The sequence below is a fragment of the Hypoxylon fragiforme genome (assembly GCF_022984875.1).
Source record: "Hypoxylon fragiforme strain CBS 206.31 chromosome Unknown GGS25scaffold_3, whole genome shotgun sequence".
Taxonomy (NCBI): Eukaryota; Fungi; Ascomycota; class Sordariomycetes; order Xylariales; family Hypoxylaceae; genus Hypoxylon; species Hypoxylon fragiforme.
Window position 1 is genome coordinate 3,630,393 of NW_026054758.1, and position 15,707 is coordinate 3,646,099.

Here is a 15,707-nt window from a genome sequence, read left to right on the forward strand (position 1 = left end):
TGGCCTAACCGGCTCATCCCCAAGGCGATATGTATGTGACTCAAAACACATGAGTCCACAATAGAAGTTGTAAGGTCGTTCCCATTTCCTTGCCTATAAACGCCAGTATCTGATGCGATACCTCAAATGAACACCAACCAAGTGTCCTAAGCCCCAAATGCTTCGTAATAGAACTCAATAAAGACGCAGAAACAACAGGGGTATCAATAAATGTGATGAAAAAATAATGAGGTGACGGTAATACTAGTAGTAAATATAAGGGCGAATAAAAGTAATGGTGGTACTAGTCGTGGAACAGCGATTCCGCGACAGGAAAATCAAATAGGTATGTCGTTATGTAGAAAGAGGAAAAGTGTGGTTGTTGTTGTTGTTGCTGTTGCTGTTGCTGTTGCTGTTGTTGTTATTGTTATTGTTATGACGGTCTCTTGATATCCAGCCAAACAAATCACCCTTTTGACCGGATGGCGTCGACTCAGTTGGAGTCCTCGTACTCAGAAAGTTTTCTCTCGGCTCAAGCATCAAACTTTTCCGGTAATAACTAACTTGGACGTTGCCTTGGTCGGATTCCTTTACCAGGGCAATCTTGGCCTGAATCCATTCCTGCATGTCAGGAACTTCCGCGAGTCTATACGGGATTTGAAATCGTTGTAGTTCGCCGATAATTTTAGCCGTTCGCGTATGCTTGTCGAAGTTGATCACCGTCAACCCATTGTCGTCCGACCCAGCGCTAGGTAGCTGTTTTGTGGCAGGGTTGCCGATGTCCACAAAGGTAAGATCGGTCAGGAACATGCCAAGGAAGGGCAGACATGGGGGAACGTGACCTTGGAGGCGTGCTCGAAGGACTTTGTTGTTACTGGCAGGTTCGACTATAGCTTGCAGGGACTTTAGCATTTCGCGTCGTTTGAGGCTGACGAGCTCCCAAGTCTTGCGCAAACGACTGATGACCGAGTTGTTTAAGCTACACACAATAGCCATGAGGCCGTCGTAGTTGTTAAGCTCAAGGCATTGATGTGCAATCTTGATCCATTGTTTGATGACCACGGCGCGCTTTTTCACTTCTGGATATTGAAGGATAGTGTCTGCTACGAGGTTGGATAGATCGGTAGAAAGCCCGGACATCGCTTTTACATTCGGCGAAGCCGCGCCATTCTTCTTCATCCACTGCGAACCCAACAGCTCCTCGGGTAAAATGGAACAGAAGATGTTCATTTGCCGAAGAGTTAGTTGGCGAGCAATTTCAAGGGGCTCAAAATCGAGAAAAGAAGGGAGACTGCCGCCTGATTTCCAATTGTTGAGGAGACCCTGTTGACTTTTGGATAGAATGGGATGGGGAAGAGGCGTATCCACAGGTATGTATTGAGAAATCGAGGTACTTGTCTTTCCCATGGAGGACACAAGACGCGGAACGAGGGAACCAGTCGTAGAGGAAACTCTGAGTGAGAGTTCCATGATTCGTTTTCCTGCCGATGGCAGAAGAGGCCCGAGCTTGAACTCAGCGAAGCTCTGGATATGTGGTAGTGCTTCATGGTCAGTAGCGTCACGCCAATGAGACTCCATCCACCCCTTTAGAACGTTATATACTCGTAGTCTGACAGGGCTCGCGGTATTGGGGTTTTCGCCCACATAATCGAACCGCTCAACAAGGCTCTCAACCAACTTGATGGGCGTACAGAAAAGTCGGAAGGTTAGGTAAAAGGCAGACACAAACATGGCGTCCGGTGTTGCTTCGTGTGTTGTGAGGCGTTCAACCAAGGCAGAGAGCGAGCCACCAGTAATTTGCCCCTCCTTGTTAAACATCAGCTCGTGCGCAAACGTCTTCTCCAACAGTTTTGACTCAAGCTCATCAGCTTCCTCGCTCATATTAGAGCTGCCCGCAGTGCTCAAGTCTGATAGAGAAGGTTGGGCCTTCGGAGCGAGAGTAATGTCTGGGGTAGTGGCGCGAGTTGAAGTGTCAGACACCATGCTAGATTCCGAATCGCGACTGAGATACGTGCTGTTGCTTCCGGAGCTAGAAGCGGTACCCGTATCGGAGCGGAACGAAGTATGAAACTCGCTGTCGTGTGAAGCCTCTGTTGTGGGGCTGTACGGGTCTTCCGGCGGAAGTGATGTAGTAAGCTTCGGTAACGCTGGCAGTGAAGGCCGGATGGATGATACGGAGGATGCCATACTCGAGGCAGCATCATCAATAACCATCGATTGCGGACGAGAGGCTGTTGGGGAGGCATCCGTCGAATCCCGTCGCTCTTGCTCTTGTTCGTCCACGGGGACCTCGGGGAGGGGCTTGTCGATCGACGAATTGACCGAGTGCGTGGGCCTATGTGACGACGGTTCGGACGGTTTGGCGTCCGATATGGTTGACTCAGCGGGTGTTCGTGGCCGACTATCCGTCACGGCTTCGAATACGCCTAAATCGATGCCCAAGTTTCCATTATCGGACTCGAATTCGAAATCGCCTATTTTTTCCAAAACCCATTTCGTTTTCGCAACGCATTCGCCTGCTGCCTTTACACATCCGGTCGCGGCGAATAGAAGCCGGCTATTATCTTGAGGCATGATAACATCTTCACCATCAGGTCCTTTGTTGCCCAGTATTTCGCGGGCCGAATAAACTAAATCTCGGATCCGATCGTACATAGCGACGCGTGACTGTCCCAACGTCTCCGAAACAGACGTGTTGTGATCGCATATCGCGTCAATCACGGCGAAAAGGTCCCCGCCAGAGATAACCGAGTGTTTGATGGCAAGGGCCAGCTCCGGTCGCGATTGAGATTGGACGTGTAACCGTCCAATAAAAGAACCCAAGTGGGACAAAAACGTATCGTGACAGGAATTGAGCCGCTCCGAAACAAGGTTCTGCGATTGGGAATGGGACAATGACGAAGGACCGGCTAGAGACACTCTGTGTGATATAGTGGCCGACATTCGATGCCCATGGGAGGGGTTGATTTGAGACAACCGATTATTTGTCGCGTTGGCAGGCGAGTAAACAGAAGATAGACGCTTGTTGGTCGGTTCCCCCGTTTGTACACCTTCGGTTACTGGTGGCGCCAATCCACTTGTACATCCTGCGTTGGCATCCGTTCGGGTGGATGCAGCTTGATCATCTTCTTGGCTATTGTCGAATGCAGTCGACTCCATCGGTGGCGTCGGTGGAACAAACGATTCTTCAATAACTGTCGCCATTACTGTTACTGCCCGTGCACGTAACCGCCTATCTTCCTCGATTAGGTCAAGAAATCTAACACCTTTAACGACGATCTTGAACGCCTTCAAGATCATCTCATCAATGATGTCATTTACTTCTTCAGTAGTTTGGGAAAATCTCAACATTTCTTGTAGTCGTTTCGCGGTTTTTACTAGAGACGAGAGTTCAGAGAGGAGAGATTTCCTTCCTTTCCGTAAACTCTCGCTTCTCTGTATTGTAGCTGATTCGCGTGTTAAACAATGACTCCGCTCCTATGAAAGAGTTAGCTTTCGTATATCACAAAGACCATACAATGAGTGCGACTATGTTGGGGTAGATCTCACCAAGAGATAGCGCACACCGGCTATAATGCCTTTCATAAACTCCTGGTTGCCAAATATGTCTCGGTCATTTGTCGCCGCGCTCCTTAGCAGATCCCAAAAATTCAAGAGCGCCTTGAGTAGGTTTCTCATCTCATCCGGGTCGTACGCCTCGCAATAATTCGTCGGTAACCATCCCCTCGCACCGGATACTAGCAAAGTTCCATCCGCCCATCCATTGGTGTGGATAGAATGAACCAAGACTACATCTCCTTCATTTAGTGGTAAAGTGACCGTCGAATCTGTCATGGCATAGTTAGGCTGAAACGGGTAAAAGGCCCGTAGGAAATTGTGGAATATAGGATTTGACGGTGTCTCAGGAACCAATTCTTCCTGAGAATCATTGGGGGTTGATGGGGGGGTTATTTGCGACTGTGAGTATAGATGTGCAGATGTCGCTGTTGCTGAAACATCATCCAGCGCGCTCTCCGCCGCATTTTCGGAACGGGACTTGTTGATTGCGAGGGGAGCAACCTGAAGGCTCGCTCGCATGGGTTGGTCATCCAGCATCATGATTGCTGTAGGCCTGCGCTGTAGAGAACCATGGGAACAAGGTGTTGCTGTTACTTTCGCAACAGCCGCGATTAGGAGAGGAGAGGCCCTAACTCCTTAGAACGTACAATGACTTCTATCTTCCGGGTTGTTCTGCACGTTTTCGAGCGCCTATAAGGTTCTGGCTGGCATAAACGATATTGGCTAGGCGTTTCTCGGATGCCGAATTTGGATGATGCGAGAAACGCGACTGTGTGAGTAGTAACGGCGTTACGATGACGAGGGTCTGTGTAAGTAAGATGGACGTCAGCACGGAATCGTTTGTTATTAGGAACAGGCGCGAGTAAGGTAATGTGAAGACATGACTCGAAATGGAATGTAGGGAGATCAGATTAGATGTTATCGGATTCTACATGAAATACATGAAAGGAGGAGCTAGGAATGCTTAGGGTATGTTGACGTAGAATTTCAAGCATTTCCCTCCCTATGACGAGCTCCCTTCAATTGAGTGAGAAGGTATAGTGCGGATTGTGCGGAGGAACGTAGGAGATACCTTCCCCCGTTGCACGATGCGGGATAAGAGGTCGGAAAGGAGTTATGCTAGTATGCGTACCTCGTGGATTTCGATGCAGCAACCCGGTAAACGAGACCAAAGCCTTCCGATCCTTTTCTTTTCGTACGAATGGGAAAGGCCACGATAAAATAAATCACCAAATCACTTTTTCGGTAGACCTTTGCTCGTATACCCAAGGTTCAAAGAGAAAACAAGGCAATGGCAATTCCAATTCCAATTCGGGGTTTCCAAGCTGGTAGAGATGTCGAGGTTGAGTGAGGATTTACGAGACCCAGCTGGCAATTCCACCAATCCTCCAAAATAACTTCCAATTCTGTGGTGTTCTTTCGTATTCGATTTATTCGGTTTATTCGGTTTCTTCGTCGTCCCTTCGATTGCCAATTATATGTTGTTTTTGAGGGTATTTGAGGGTATTCTGAATGCAAGACCAAGTTCAAATTCAAGCGCAGTGGAAAGGTGACACTACAACTAGTTATTCGAGCTCGACTGACTGACGTCTAGGTTAATGTACTGTATTAACGCATTCAAGTGGGGACGGCTAGAGAAAAGGTAGACCAAGTAGACAGATGGAAAGATGGATAGATAGAAAAGAGGGTAAAAGTGTTGTATTGTACTCTCGGACCCGTGCGATCGTTGAGTTGCGTTCTGTGCAGCCGCGATTATCAGACTTACAAAATCAAGCCGAGCTTGTGTAAGTGGGCGCAATGTATGAAGGAAAAGAAATGGTAGGACAAAAAACGCAGATACGGTAAGGTATGTAGGGGGAGATGCAGGAGAAAAAAAAGAGATACCAATGCGCTCTTGCTCTTCTATGCCCTGCAGCACTGCAGCCCTTGGCTCTATCAACTAGTACACTATTCTCTTATTACCCACGTTATTGGCCCTGGCCGTTGCAACCCCCCATGCAGCTATGCCTAACAAAGACTCGGCAACGTTTTTATTAGGCATGGTGGACCTGCGAGCCGGGAAAAGTACGTACCTGCAGGGGTGGGGGAGGGGGTGTATTCAGGAAAATACAACGTCCCCAGGGTTATTACATAAGGGTTCTACAAGGTACTAGGTTGTACTGGGAGACACCCTAGCAGTTAAAGTACCTACGTACCTAGCTACTAGTCGCAGTAGCTTCAATGTTGTCTAGGTTATTCGATGTTGGAACTTGACGGCGGACCCTTCCTCGAGCTTTGGTTGCAAAACCTGCTAATTTGACACCTACCCACGACGTAGCATGGGTTGAGGTTCAGGGTAGGACCTCATGCAGGGGTATCATGGGTGGAATCTTGCAGGGACTCCGGGGCACCCCCAGTTGATATGAGATGGGCCATGTACTATGTGGTACAGTAACGCATACTGTACCTAAACTTCCAACTTCGAAGCTTTTCTTCAAGTTACGAGCTTTTGAAGTGTCTTACACAGCCCAACATGATATCTAACTTAGCTTCTTTGAGCCCTATGTATTTTACCTCGTTGAGCAACAATGAAATGAATGCCTACTACAAATGGTAACTACATGTAGTTTCTAGAACCCCTATCCGCTCAGGAATGATGACACATATATCCTCATATAAGCCATCTTACGCCATTGGCAAAGCTATACACGTTGTGGCATTAATTTTGGGAAATGGCTGCGAATAGCGTCTCTTGAATTGATTCCTTAACATGCTTTGGTGAGTAGTGGTCATGACCTAGGTAGGCGCAAATCCCGGGAGTTCCGTACCAGCCTACTCAGCTGTTGTAGGTTTTAAAGAAGCTTTGAAATCGAAATAATGCGTATGTTTTGTCTTCAAGCCAATAGAAGTTCAAGCAGAAAAGGGATGGATGGAGCTTGGGCTTTGAGAGCATTACGATCCCAAAAGCCTAGAGGGTTGGGTGCATTTGACTTATATTATCATGTTAGAGGATGATTCGGTGGTCTCAACTCCGTCCAATGCCGAATACTGTAATACTCAATGAGCAGCACCATAATCATATATTTGTGGCTCGTCGTATCCTGTTACTGTTTGTATTGTCGGGTTTTTGGATTAGCGTACCAAGCTGAGAGAGAATGTGGTTGGATGTAATCACCCCAGCGGATCGTACCGCCCTTTGAGAAGAGAAAAAGATCGAGATGGTAGATCCCGTTGAGCCACTGGGAGCTTGTCAGCGGGAAAATGTTTTTTGGCAAAGGCAAGGAAGACTTTTCCCCGTCCGAATTTCATACTGAAAAATGGCATGCCATGCAATGGAACGGCGTAGGTCGGTCATTGTGAGGTTGACGTATTTATCTATCTCGGTTATTAATAAGAACAAGATGGAATTACCCGCGAACCTTAGCTACATAGTAGTGCTACGTAAGTACAGTACATATCCAGGGATCACAAACGTTGAATATAGTAAAATCATCGTACCAGCTTGAAGCCCTAACATTAAAGTTACTACTCACATATCATCTGTAGGCACCTTCCTAACAGCATTGGACATCCAATCATTACTAGGTTACTTGAATGTATGTACGATAAGTACCTAGTAGTATGGTACCTCAACTACATACTCCAACACTTCAACCTCATAATCTCGCAACCTATAATAGATTAAATCGTATTTATATTCAGATGCTGGGATATCAACCCTTCAAGTCGTAAGACTGTTCTTTTTTTTTCTACCTCACATCGATATCACACTACCCACATGTGCAATTGGATGTATACCTACCTACATATAGGTAGACACACATATAAAGATATGGCTATTGCTGTGCCCAATAGAAAAACACACCACATACGGCCCCTTGCTGCATGAACGCAGTGCGACGTTTAACACAATATCGTCTAGACCCGTCGTATAGCTCCCGCTGAAGAGAATGAACGCCATTTTCTCATCCCACATTCTCATCTTTCCAATGATCTTCAGGGACAGCTTCAAAAGGGTCCAGATGATTATGAATTGTTCAATAAGATCGTTCCCCGGTCACACGCGGCATTATACTTATTCCCATCACCAATAGCCTTCTCAGAGAACCTCTTTCAGAGTCCACCCCGAAGTCCGACTCATCGCCATATAGGTGTTTCTTAAGAGACCCCTCCTGATTAGCTACAGACTTCTGAGGCTTGCATTATCACCACCATCATCACCATCTTGGCAGGAGGCCAGTTTCTAATAGTTCACCCGCTGGCTTCCTAATCAACCTTGGGTAGCAGACTGAGGCACATCGCCACCGGATCGAAATCATCTATGTATCTAACAGAATGGCTTCGACCATTAGCATTGGCCACCTTACGAATAAACTCGTTGGCGGGATGGCACACGAGCCACACCCACAAGTAAGCAACCAATCGTGTCCACCGGCTTCTTTACTACATCCAGGACGCATAATATCGTTATTATTATAACATATACCTACAAGTAACGGTTCAAGGATTCCTTGTGATAAGTCCCGAGCCCCAATTAAGCTTTGGGTTGCCAATGCAAGCCTCTCCCATTTTCACCGGCGAGGAACTTGGGAGCATCGAATTCGCCACGCTCGGATAGCTGCCAAAAATGTGCCTTCTTCCGGATGGCTGATAGCTCGATAAGTAGGTAATGTATTATGCGAAAAAAAAAAAGGTTCCGGCGGTCCACTTACTTCCGAATTCGATATCTTCCCGTAGGATGTAGCTCAGGTAAAAAGTCTTCGTCATTATGCTTAAGGCATAACACTAACACAGGCAGAGGTATTGACGCAACACCTACATGTCTACGAGGCAAGTAGCTAGGGTGTAAAAACTGCCAAAATATCAACTCAAGTGATGGAAAGCACCTGTGAAATAAATGGCCAAGCCAGCCTATTGAAAACGAAGTCTTATGGCGTCTTTAATTGTGTGCAGCTCGTATCTGCATTGAGGCTGCAAAATAGTCCATTCTGACCCAATGGCAGCAAGTAGAGGGGTGAACGATAGCTAAATCTTGAACTAGGTACAATACAGAGCTCGAGGTTTTATCGTCAGCGCAGTCATGTTGTGCCCCGCGGTGCAGATCAGCTCGGCGAATACAGAGGTAGGTCCTTCGTTGGAGCGTCCAGCCGTGCCGCAAAGCTCGCAGCAGTCACACGAGCCCCGTTGGATCGCTTGGGTGCATGAGCCAGTAAAAGACCCTGGCCAGAATACTCGAAGCATTGACCACAATGCCATATGAGAGCTTTCAAGCCAAAAGGATCAAATTGTGATTACGAGCAACCACGCCTATACCTTATTCGGATGCCAATCCGGGGAGTAGACCCGAGAATCCTCCAGAATTAGCAGAGCAGTTTATGTACGTATGATAACTATGTACATATCTACGCGCCTTGTATGTACGTTCTTACTACACTATGTCGTACGTACATATGTTATACTGATATACTTACTTCAGTGCGTGGTCTGTACCTAATGATTCTAATGAATAAACACGATAACGTCACTTCCAGGGCTCTGGCGCACAGTCTGAAGAAGCTGGAGGTCAACTAACTAATGGCTACATATAGTATATACTAGGTACCTAATCGAGCAGCGCTAATATCGGGCCAATGCAATTACGAGCTTGGAAGGGATTCAAGCATTAGGTTTGTGCCGGAACTCGAGAGCTAGTCTGAATTCTCGGAACTGTTAAGACAAAAAGGTAGAGACGCAACAACCATTTCGCAACTGATGAATTGGGCTACGAAGTTCGGACAGGTAAACATCCATGCCCAAATCTCACTTTCTTACAAAGTCCACAACGTTTAAGACACATCCGATGAAAATCATGACTGTTGAACTGCCTCGGCATGTGAGAGAATAAGCTACCAGTCTGTGCGTTTCCTTCCTATTTACACGCCCCCAAGTGGTCAGAAGAGCTTGAGCCATTCGTTCCTAGAAATTTACAGCTCATATAGGTAATCCCCCACCTGCCTATCTGAACAAAAGATCGATTTTGAAAAAGAGGTCTTTCTTGCTCCACGCCGCCGGAATAGGTTCCGGGAATTGAGATGCTGACTATGGAGCGGGATAAATTCGTTACGCCATTTCGAGAAGAGGGCCTATCCTTGAAGATCTCATCCGTCGTGGAGCGGAATCTAGGTATTGCTCACATTAGGTACATGAGCTCGTGCTCAAGTCTCGGCGTACCTCACACTGGCTCACAGCCTATAAGGTAAGTGGGTATTCTATTAGAAGGTGGATGGCTGCTAGGTGCCTGAATTCCCACCGTGATTATTGAGCTTGGGGAGCTTGGGGAGCTTGGGGAGCTTGGGTACCTGCATTTTCTTTGTATTCTTGAAGTTCTATTTTGACCATCTCGAAGGAATCAGCCGGTTACCCTACCAACCTAGGGTTTTCTCTTTAATTCTAACATGATGGTCTTTGATGAACTAGGTTCATCCTAAGATACAGAGCGACAAGGTTAAGGGTCAACAATTTACCATCGCATGAGACTTCGAATTCGTCTCATACGATCTATCTTGATTGCCTATTTTATGTAGGTACAAGTACCAACTCATGTGCTTCAATATCCGATCTCCTGGGACGCGCATCTGTCCATCTAAATTTGGCCGAGGACCAACAAAAAGTTTCCAAATATGTACTGTACGACGGCTTTTAGTTACAGCTAATCGCATCTCGATTCTTTTTGGGGATTTCTTTTTTTTTGTTTGGAAGCTTGTTAATTTGACGAGATTCAAGGGACGGGCTGGGGCTAACCAAGCACTTGGGCCTTCAACGCCCTGTGGGGTTTTAATCAACTCGTGGCAAACCTCAGGGAGCTTGCAAGGGGCTTCCCAAGATTTTAATATCCAATCTAGCTACCTACCTACCCAGGTTGGCAGGTTAGACACAGACAAAAAGCCAGCTGCTTTCCTGGGAATAGCAGCATTATTGGAATTTGGAACGTTTTTTTTCATCCCGCCTAACCTTACCGGTAGTATTTTCTTATTCTTGCACCGCACCCAAAGATGGCATCATGTCGTGTGCGATTATTTCCACATAGAAGACAATGTTTCAGTTTCAAACGTGCGAGCCACAAACTCTTTAGTTTCCTACATACATAGTAGACAGTAGACTTCGTAACAGGTGGTACGATTATCTACGCGTCTTTGCTGATTAATGGAAACAGAGCGAGCGCCCTTTTAGTAACAGCACAAGCTTCTTTTTCGTCGTTTTCGTTCTTCAAAGTTATTTTTCTTAAACTTGGTATGTGCAACAGTTCTCGGCTTCTGTACGAAAGTTCGAGCCGCTAGTTAGTTAAAGGAAAACACCCGAAGCACGGATTCAAGGTTAACTGACTTACATATTCGTACCTAACCTACATTATGTAGGTTGAGCTGATGTAGGTTAGGGTAGAGGCCCCAACGAACCTAGGTTTTAAGCATCTCTTTTAACCCCCTAAAAGTCTAGCGTGGACGTACCGGTTAACCCTTCCGTCCCCATTTCAAGACCGAAACTAGTTAATTATCACCAGATTTTGAGATTCTAGACTCTTTTCTTTTATTCCTTCCCCTTGTCTTGTCTTGTCTTGTCTTGTCTAAGGTTGGGTTGTTAATGCCGTCCGTTCGCTCGTCCGTTGCAAGCAAGTTAGGTTAAGGCAATGAATGAGACAAATGGCCAATCATCCCGAAGACCTACCTAACCTACGATATTCTAACCAACATCATATATACTGTACTTACTACTAGTCCAGGCCATGACATGACGTGGGGCTACGTTAGTAGCTATAGTGTATACACCGCGAAGTAAGGCAGCGGAACGAGGCGAGCTGCCGTCGCTTAGCTAGTCGACAGACTATTATATTACTATCTATCATATGAAGCTAGCTAATGTCCGTCTGTGGCTGTCAAGTCAACGGAGAGGCGGGATGGTGGAAGCCACCGATAAAAAAAACAGAGCGAGCGCATCGGGGTGAAGTGGTCATGTGGCTTTTGGCCAATTTGCACGAACAAACGAACGAACGAACCGTTGGTCATTGCTCGCCTCGCCGTTGAGCTACCTAATCCCCTTAACTTGAACCTCCTAACCTAGCCGAGAAGAAGAAAAGGTTACGGTTAGTCAGTCAGCGGGAAGCGGGAAGCAGATTTGATTGATTGATTGATCCTCACGAGGAGTTGCCGTTTCGAATGCTTGGCCATTTCCGCTTTGGTCTAACTTACCGTGTATGTGTGTATGTGTGTATGTCACTGGCTCCTAGCTATGGCAGTTCATACCTACATATACAATATCAACTAGGCATATGAAGTTCTTCCCGTGTGCAAACCACGGCTCCGGCAATGCCGTGTCAACTCTGAAGGGCTGAATGGATGATCGGCTTCAGGGATATTCTAGTGTGTATTCGACCACGTGCATGAACGCAGGTGCTGATTCCGAGATGGAGAGATCATACATAGCCTGTTTCGCATTTCTATGTCACGGCAACCGAGAAGACTAGAGAGAGGAATAGGGAGGCAGGGAGAGAGAAAGGGAGAATTGGCAAATACTCTAGAAGGCAATCAGTAGCACCGTACTCCTCTCTGATTCCGAATTCCGATGGCGTTGAACGACATCAGTTATTAGACTGCCTGTCATGTTCGTCGCTTAGATGTTGGTGTTAGCTGGTGTGAGTCGTTAGTAGCTAGCGCTCGAAAGCTGACCCGGCTCGGCTTGCCTTGCCCTGCCGCTAGCTAGACTTGACTTGACTTGACAAACAAGCTTGCATATGAACCCTTCACTCAATGTGTTGGCTTATGTCTTGTCTTACCTTTGCCGGCTTGGGGACTGCTGATGAGAGAAGAAAGGGGTGATTTTAGGAATGGCTTCCAGGCAGGTACTCACATACCGGCATACGTAGTATCTACTGTATCTTAACCTAGGTTAATAGCAAGTACCGCACCTGGGTAAAAAGCAATATCTTCACTAAAAAATTCAAGCCGTCCATTTGAAACATCTGATCTTGTTATACCACACCATCCATCCATCCATCAAAACCATCAGCCATCGACTACTACATACCCCAGCTGCCCACGCGAGCTAAGCAGGCATGCGAAAATATCCACGAGTTGCCCTGCCACGAGGGGAATGAATCCCATTCATGTAATGTAGTTAATCCTCAATCTCTGAAATGAATGATTGCCGAGACCTGCGGTGCTGCTAGGTAACTGATGTTGCTCCAGTTCCTATTCCGTCTGTCCCCCAGAAAAATGTAGGTGCTAATTAACTAGAGCGGGAACCATCCCATCAGTGGGCCTGGCCGCAGCTATCGCAGCCTGCATTTGCAGTGCCGATCTTTCTTGTTCTTCAATCCTTCCTCTCCAATTTTTTTTCCAGTTCGTTCGTTCTTTCTTTCTGTACGACGGAAGTTTGGCTTGCTTGCTTGCTTACTGGGTGACGGTCCCGGCAAATGTGCGATGAAAGCAGGTTGAGAGGAGAGACATCTTGGATCTATGTATCTCGCTGTGTTCCAGGTTATTATTAGGCTTCTGTAACTGTGCGACGCAAGCTGTACGTAGGGAGTAACTAAACTACCTCACCTACATAAAGTATTTCCATACATACATACATAGGACATACGAATACACGCATGCATATAGATTGTAGCCGGCAAGCCTTGCATGGAGGATTTCGGCAGGTACGCGACCGACATGCCCAGACTCCAGTATAATAGATTATCCTCTACATACATATTATATTAGGCGCTCCCCCTTTTTAGCATCCTTCTTTCTTTCTTTCTTATCTAGGCATAATGCTGTCTAGTCTTTGAAAGCAAAATAAGTATGTAGGTACGTAAGCACTATTTTACCGGCCGTACGAATACGATGGTTCGTCGTCGACTTAATAAAAGAATTATGAATATTCATTACGGTATTACGTTTCGGGTAAGACTACGTATGTACAGTAGTTACCGAATACACAGAGCTATCTACGTACCTAGTAACTAGGTTAGGTTAATTCCTTCATGTAAGGCACGGCACACAGGTGTAGTTATGTAGATCAGCCTACTACTGCTACTGCGGCGCATACACAAAAGCCAACTGATCCAGCTCGTCGCCCCCCTGCCCCAGGAACCCCACGATCCCCCACCCCTGCGGCGCCGCAAACGTCGCACAGTCCGCCGTCCTCGTCCCCGCCGCCACCGTCCGCCCGCTGCTCGTCGTCGCCAAGATATAGAAGTTCCGCGTGCGGCCGTCCTTCTGCCCCTGGCACAGCTCCGCGCTCGCCCAGTGCTCGCCCGCGCCCAGGCTCAGCGTCGACGCCGTGCCGCCCGTCCCGCCGTGCGCAAACGCAGTGGTCCCGTCCGACAGCGTCAGCCCGACGTTGTCGAGCCGCGAGCCGCCCCGGAAGGTCAGCGTGGCGGCTCTCGGCGGCTCCGGCTTGGCGGCGAGCGCGGACACGTCGCTGAACCAGGTGCCGTGCGGCCCGCCCCAGAACCCGCTCTGCCGCAGCGACGCGCCCGCCGCCCACGTGAAGTTCACCGCGATCGGGTTGTGGTCCGAGAGGATGCTGCCGTTCGCCTGCAGGAACCGCGCGCTCTCGTACGCCCACGCCGTCGCCTGCAGCGACACCAGGGGGCTCCCCCGGTAGAACACCTTGTCGACGGTCTCGCAGGAGGGCGTGGTGCTGGGGTTCGCGCAGATGCTCTCGGCGGAGGGGATGGAGCCCGCGTGGACCAGCTCGACCCACGGGTCTGTCAGCCCGGCCGCGAGGAAGGCGCGGATCCCGTCGCCCGCGCGCGTGTACCGGCTGTTCGTGTCGCCGAAGACGAGCACGGCGTTGCCGGCGCTGCGCGCGGCGATCGCGTCGGCGACCTGCTGGATGTTGGCCGCGCGCGCCGCGATGTCCGCGCTCTCCGTCCCGGCGTCCGTGTGCAGGTTGTACACGTCGACGAAGGCGCTGCTGCTGCCGCTGCCGCCTGCTGCCGTGGACCCGTCGAGCGCGAGCCGCATGAAGGTGTACCCCTTGGGCGTCAGGCAGTCGGACCCCGAGGCGTCGCTGCACGTGTCCCACTTCACGCGCTCGTAGTCGAGCCACGGGTAGTTCGCGAGCGTGTTTAGGCCGGAGCCGAAGGGCACGCCGCCCGAGGTTGCGGTGCGGTAGGCGTGCGTGTCGGTCTCGTAGAGGTAGGCGTGGTAGTTGAAGTCCTGTTTTTGGTGCGCGGGGTGGTTAGCTCATGCTTTTCTTTTTTGGGGGCGGGGACGGTCGGGGGGGGAGGAGGATGGGGAGGTAGGTAGGTGGAGGATAGAGGGGGGGGGTCCATTTCTTTGGACTGAGCCTGAGTCGTTGACGTATGATGCGCTCTCGGACCTCTTCTTCGTTCGGAAGGAAAAGGGGTGGAGAGGGGAGAGGGATAGGGCAGATAGGTGGTAAGTGCATGCTGATGCTGGTTGCTGGTGGCTAGTAGCAGGGGCACGAGACGTGAAGATGTCGTTGGTTTCAAAACGCAACGTATGTTTTTTTTTTTCTTTTTTTCTTTTTCAACCCCTTCCGCATCGCATCGTAGCGTATCACCAAATGCAGGGAACGGGAAAAAAAAGCAGGAATAGAGGATAAGATAAGACAAAATAAAGCAATTGGAATAAAAAGATGGTGTATACCTCCTGTACGTGAATGATGTCGTAGCCGTACTCGGCAAACTTCGCTCCTATCGTCCGGGTGTTCGTCGTCTTGTCACCCGGAACCTCGTTGCCGTTGAGGATGGCGGGCAGGCCTGCGACGTTCATGGTCAGGACGTTGAAGTCGCCGCTGGTGGCGGCTAGTACGTTGCCGGCGGACAGTGCTAGCACGCTAGCCGAGATGGCCCGGTAGCTGGTTTGAGGCTTCATCTCTAACGTTTACTTGAGAGAGCGACGATGAGGATTTCTACCAAACTAGGTAATTAAAGTGCCTACTAGATAAATACCTAGGCTACCCCCTATATCGATAATGAAGGCTCTACGATACCTTTTATGTTGTAAATCATTGTTATGCCCCTATACCAAGCATCTCACCGGTAGTTAATATTAAGATTGAGATGACGACTGCGTGGAGGAAAGCTCGTATCCCGCTTTCTTGCTTCTTCTCCCCATCTTTTCGGCCTCTGATTACCATAACGGGGTGCTCTGCCGGCGTCGGTCCACGGCCACTAATAGCCAATGCAACTTTGGCCGCTG

At 48.6% G+C, this 15,707-nt stretch overlaps 3 protein-coding genes across 3 annotated transcripts; 1 reads left to right on the plus strand and 2 right to left on the minus strand.

Annotated features, from left to right (window-relative positions):
• Window positions 1–175: 175 nt before the first annotated feature.
• GGS25DRAFT_203596 (ras GEF) lies at window positions 176–4,530 on the minus strand. The gene is made up of 2 exons (XM_049256826.1): window positions 3,529–4,530; window positions 176–3,456 (listed from the first exon to the last, which is right to left on the minus strand). Exons 1-2 carry the CDS (start codon window positions 4,075–4,077, stop codon window positions 334–336), a joined length of 3,672 nt encoding a protein of 1,223 aa, XP_049119409.1. The 5' UTR covers window positions 4,078–4,530; the 3' UTR covers window positions 176–333.
• Window positions 4,531–12,384: 7,854 nt separating this feature from the next.
• Window positions 12,385–13,234, plus strand: GGS25DRAFT_483515 (uncharacterized protein). The gene is made up of 2 exons (XM_049260376.1): window positions 12,385–12,715; window positions 12,783–13,234. The coding sequence occupies exons 1-2, from the start codon at window positions 12,687–12,689 to the stop codon at window positions 12,970–12,972; spliced, it is 219 nt and encodes a 72-aa protein (XP_049119410.1). The 5' UTR covers window positions 12,385–12,686; the 3' UTR covers window positions 12,973–13,234.
• A 331-nt stretch (window positions 13,235–13,565) lies between these two features.
• Window positions 13,566–15,380, minus strand: GGS25DRAFT_519953 (mannose-binding lectin; the record flags this gene model as incomplete). The annotated part of the gene is made up of 2 exons (XM_049263802.1): window positions 13,566–14,699; window positions 15,153–15,380. 2 exons carry the CDS (start codon window positions 15,378–15,380, stop codon window positions 13,566–13,568), a joined length of 1,362 nt encoding a protein of 453 aa, XP_049119411.1.
• Window positions 15,381–15,707: the final 327 nt, after the last annotated feature.

Excerpts from the sequence above, each read along its gene's own strand:
- GGS25DRAFT_203596 (XM_049256826.1), bottom strand. The coding sequence starts at position 4,077 with ATGATGCTGGATGACCAACCCATGCGAGCGAGCCTTCAGGTTGCTCCC. Across the intron at positions 3,457-3,528 it reads CCGGTGTGCGCTATCTCTTG|GAGCGGAGTCATTGTTTAAC; the intron begins GTGAGATCTACC and ends ACTCTTTCATAG.
- GGS25DRAFT_483515 (XM_049260376.1), top strand. The coding sequence starts at position 12,687 with ATGATTGCCGAGACCTGCGGTGCTGCTAG. Across the intron at positions 12,716-12,782 it reads GAGACCTGCGGTGCTGCTAG|AGCGGGAACCATCCCATCAG; the intron begins GTAACTGATGTT and ends CTAATTAACTAG.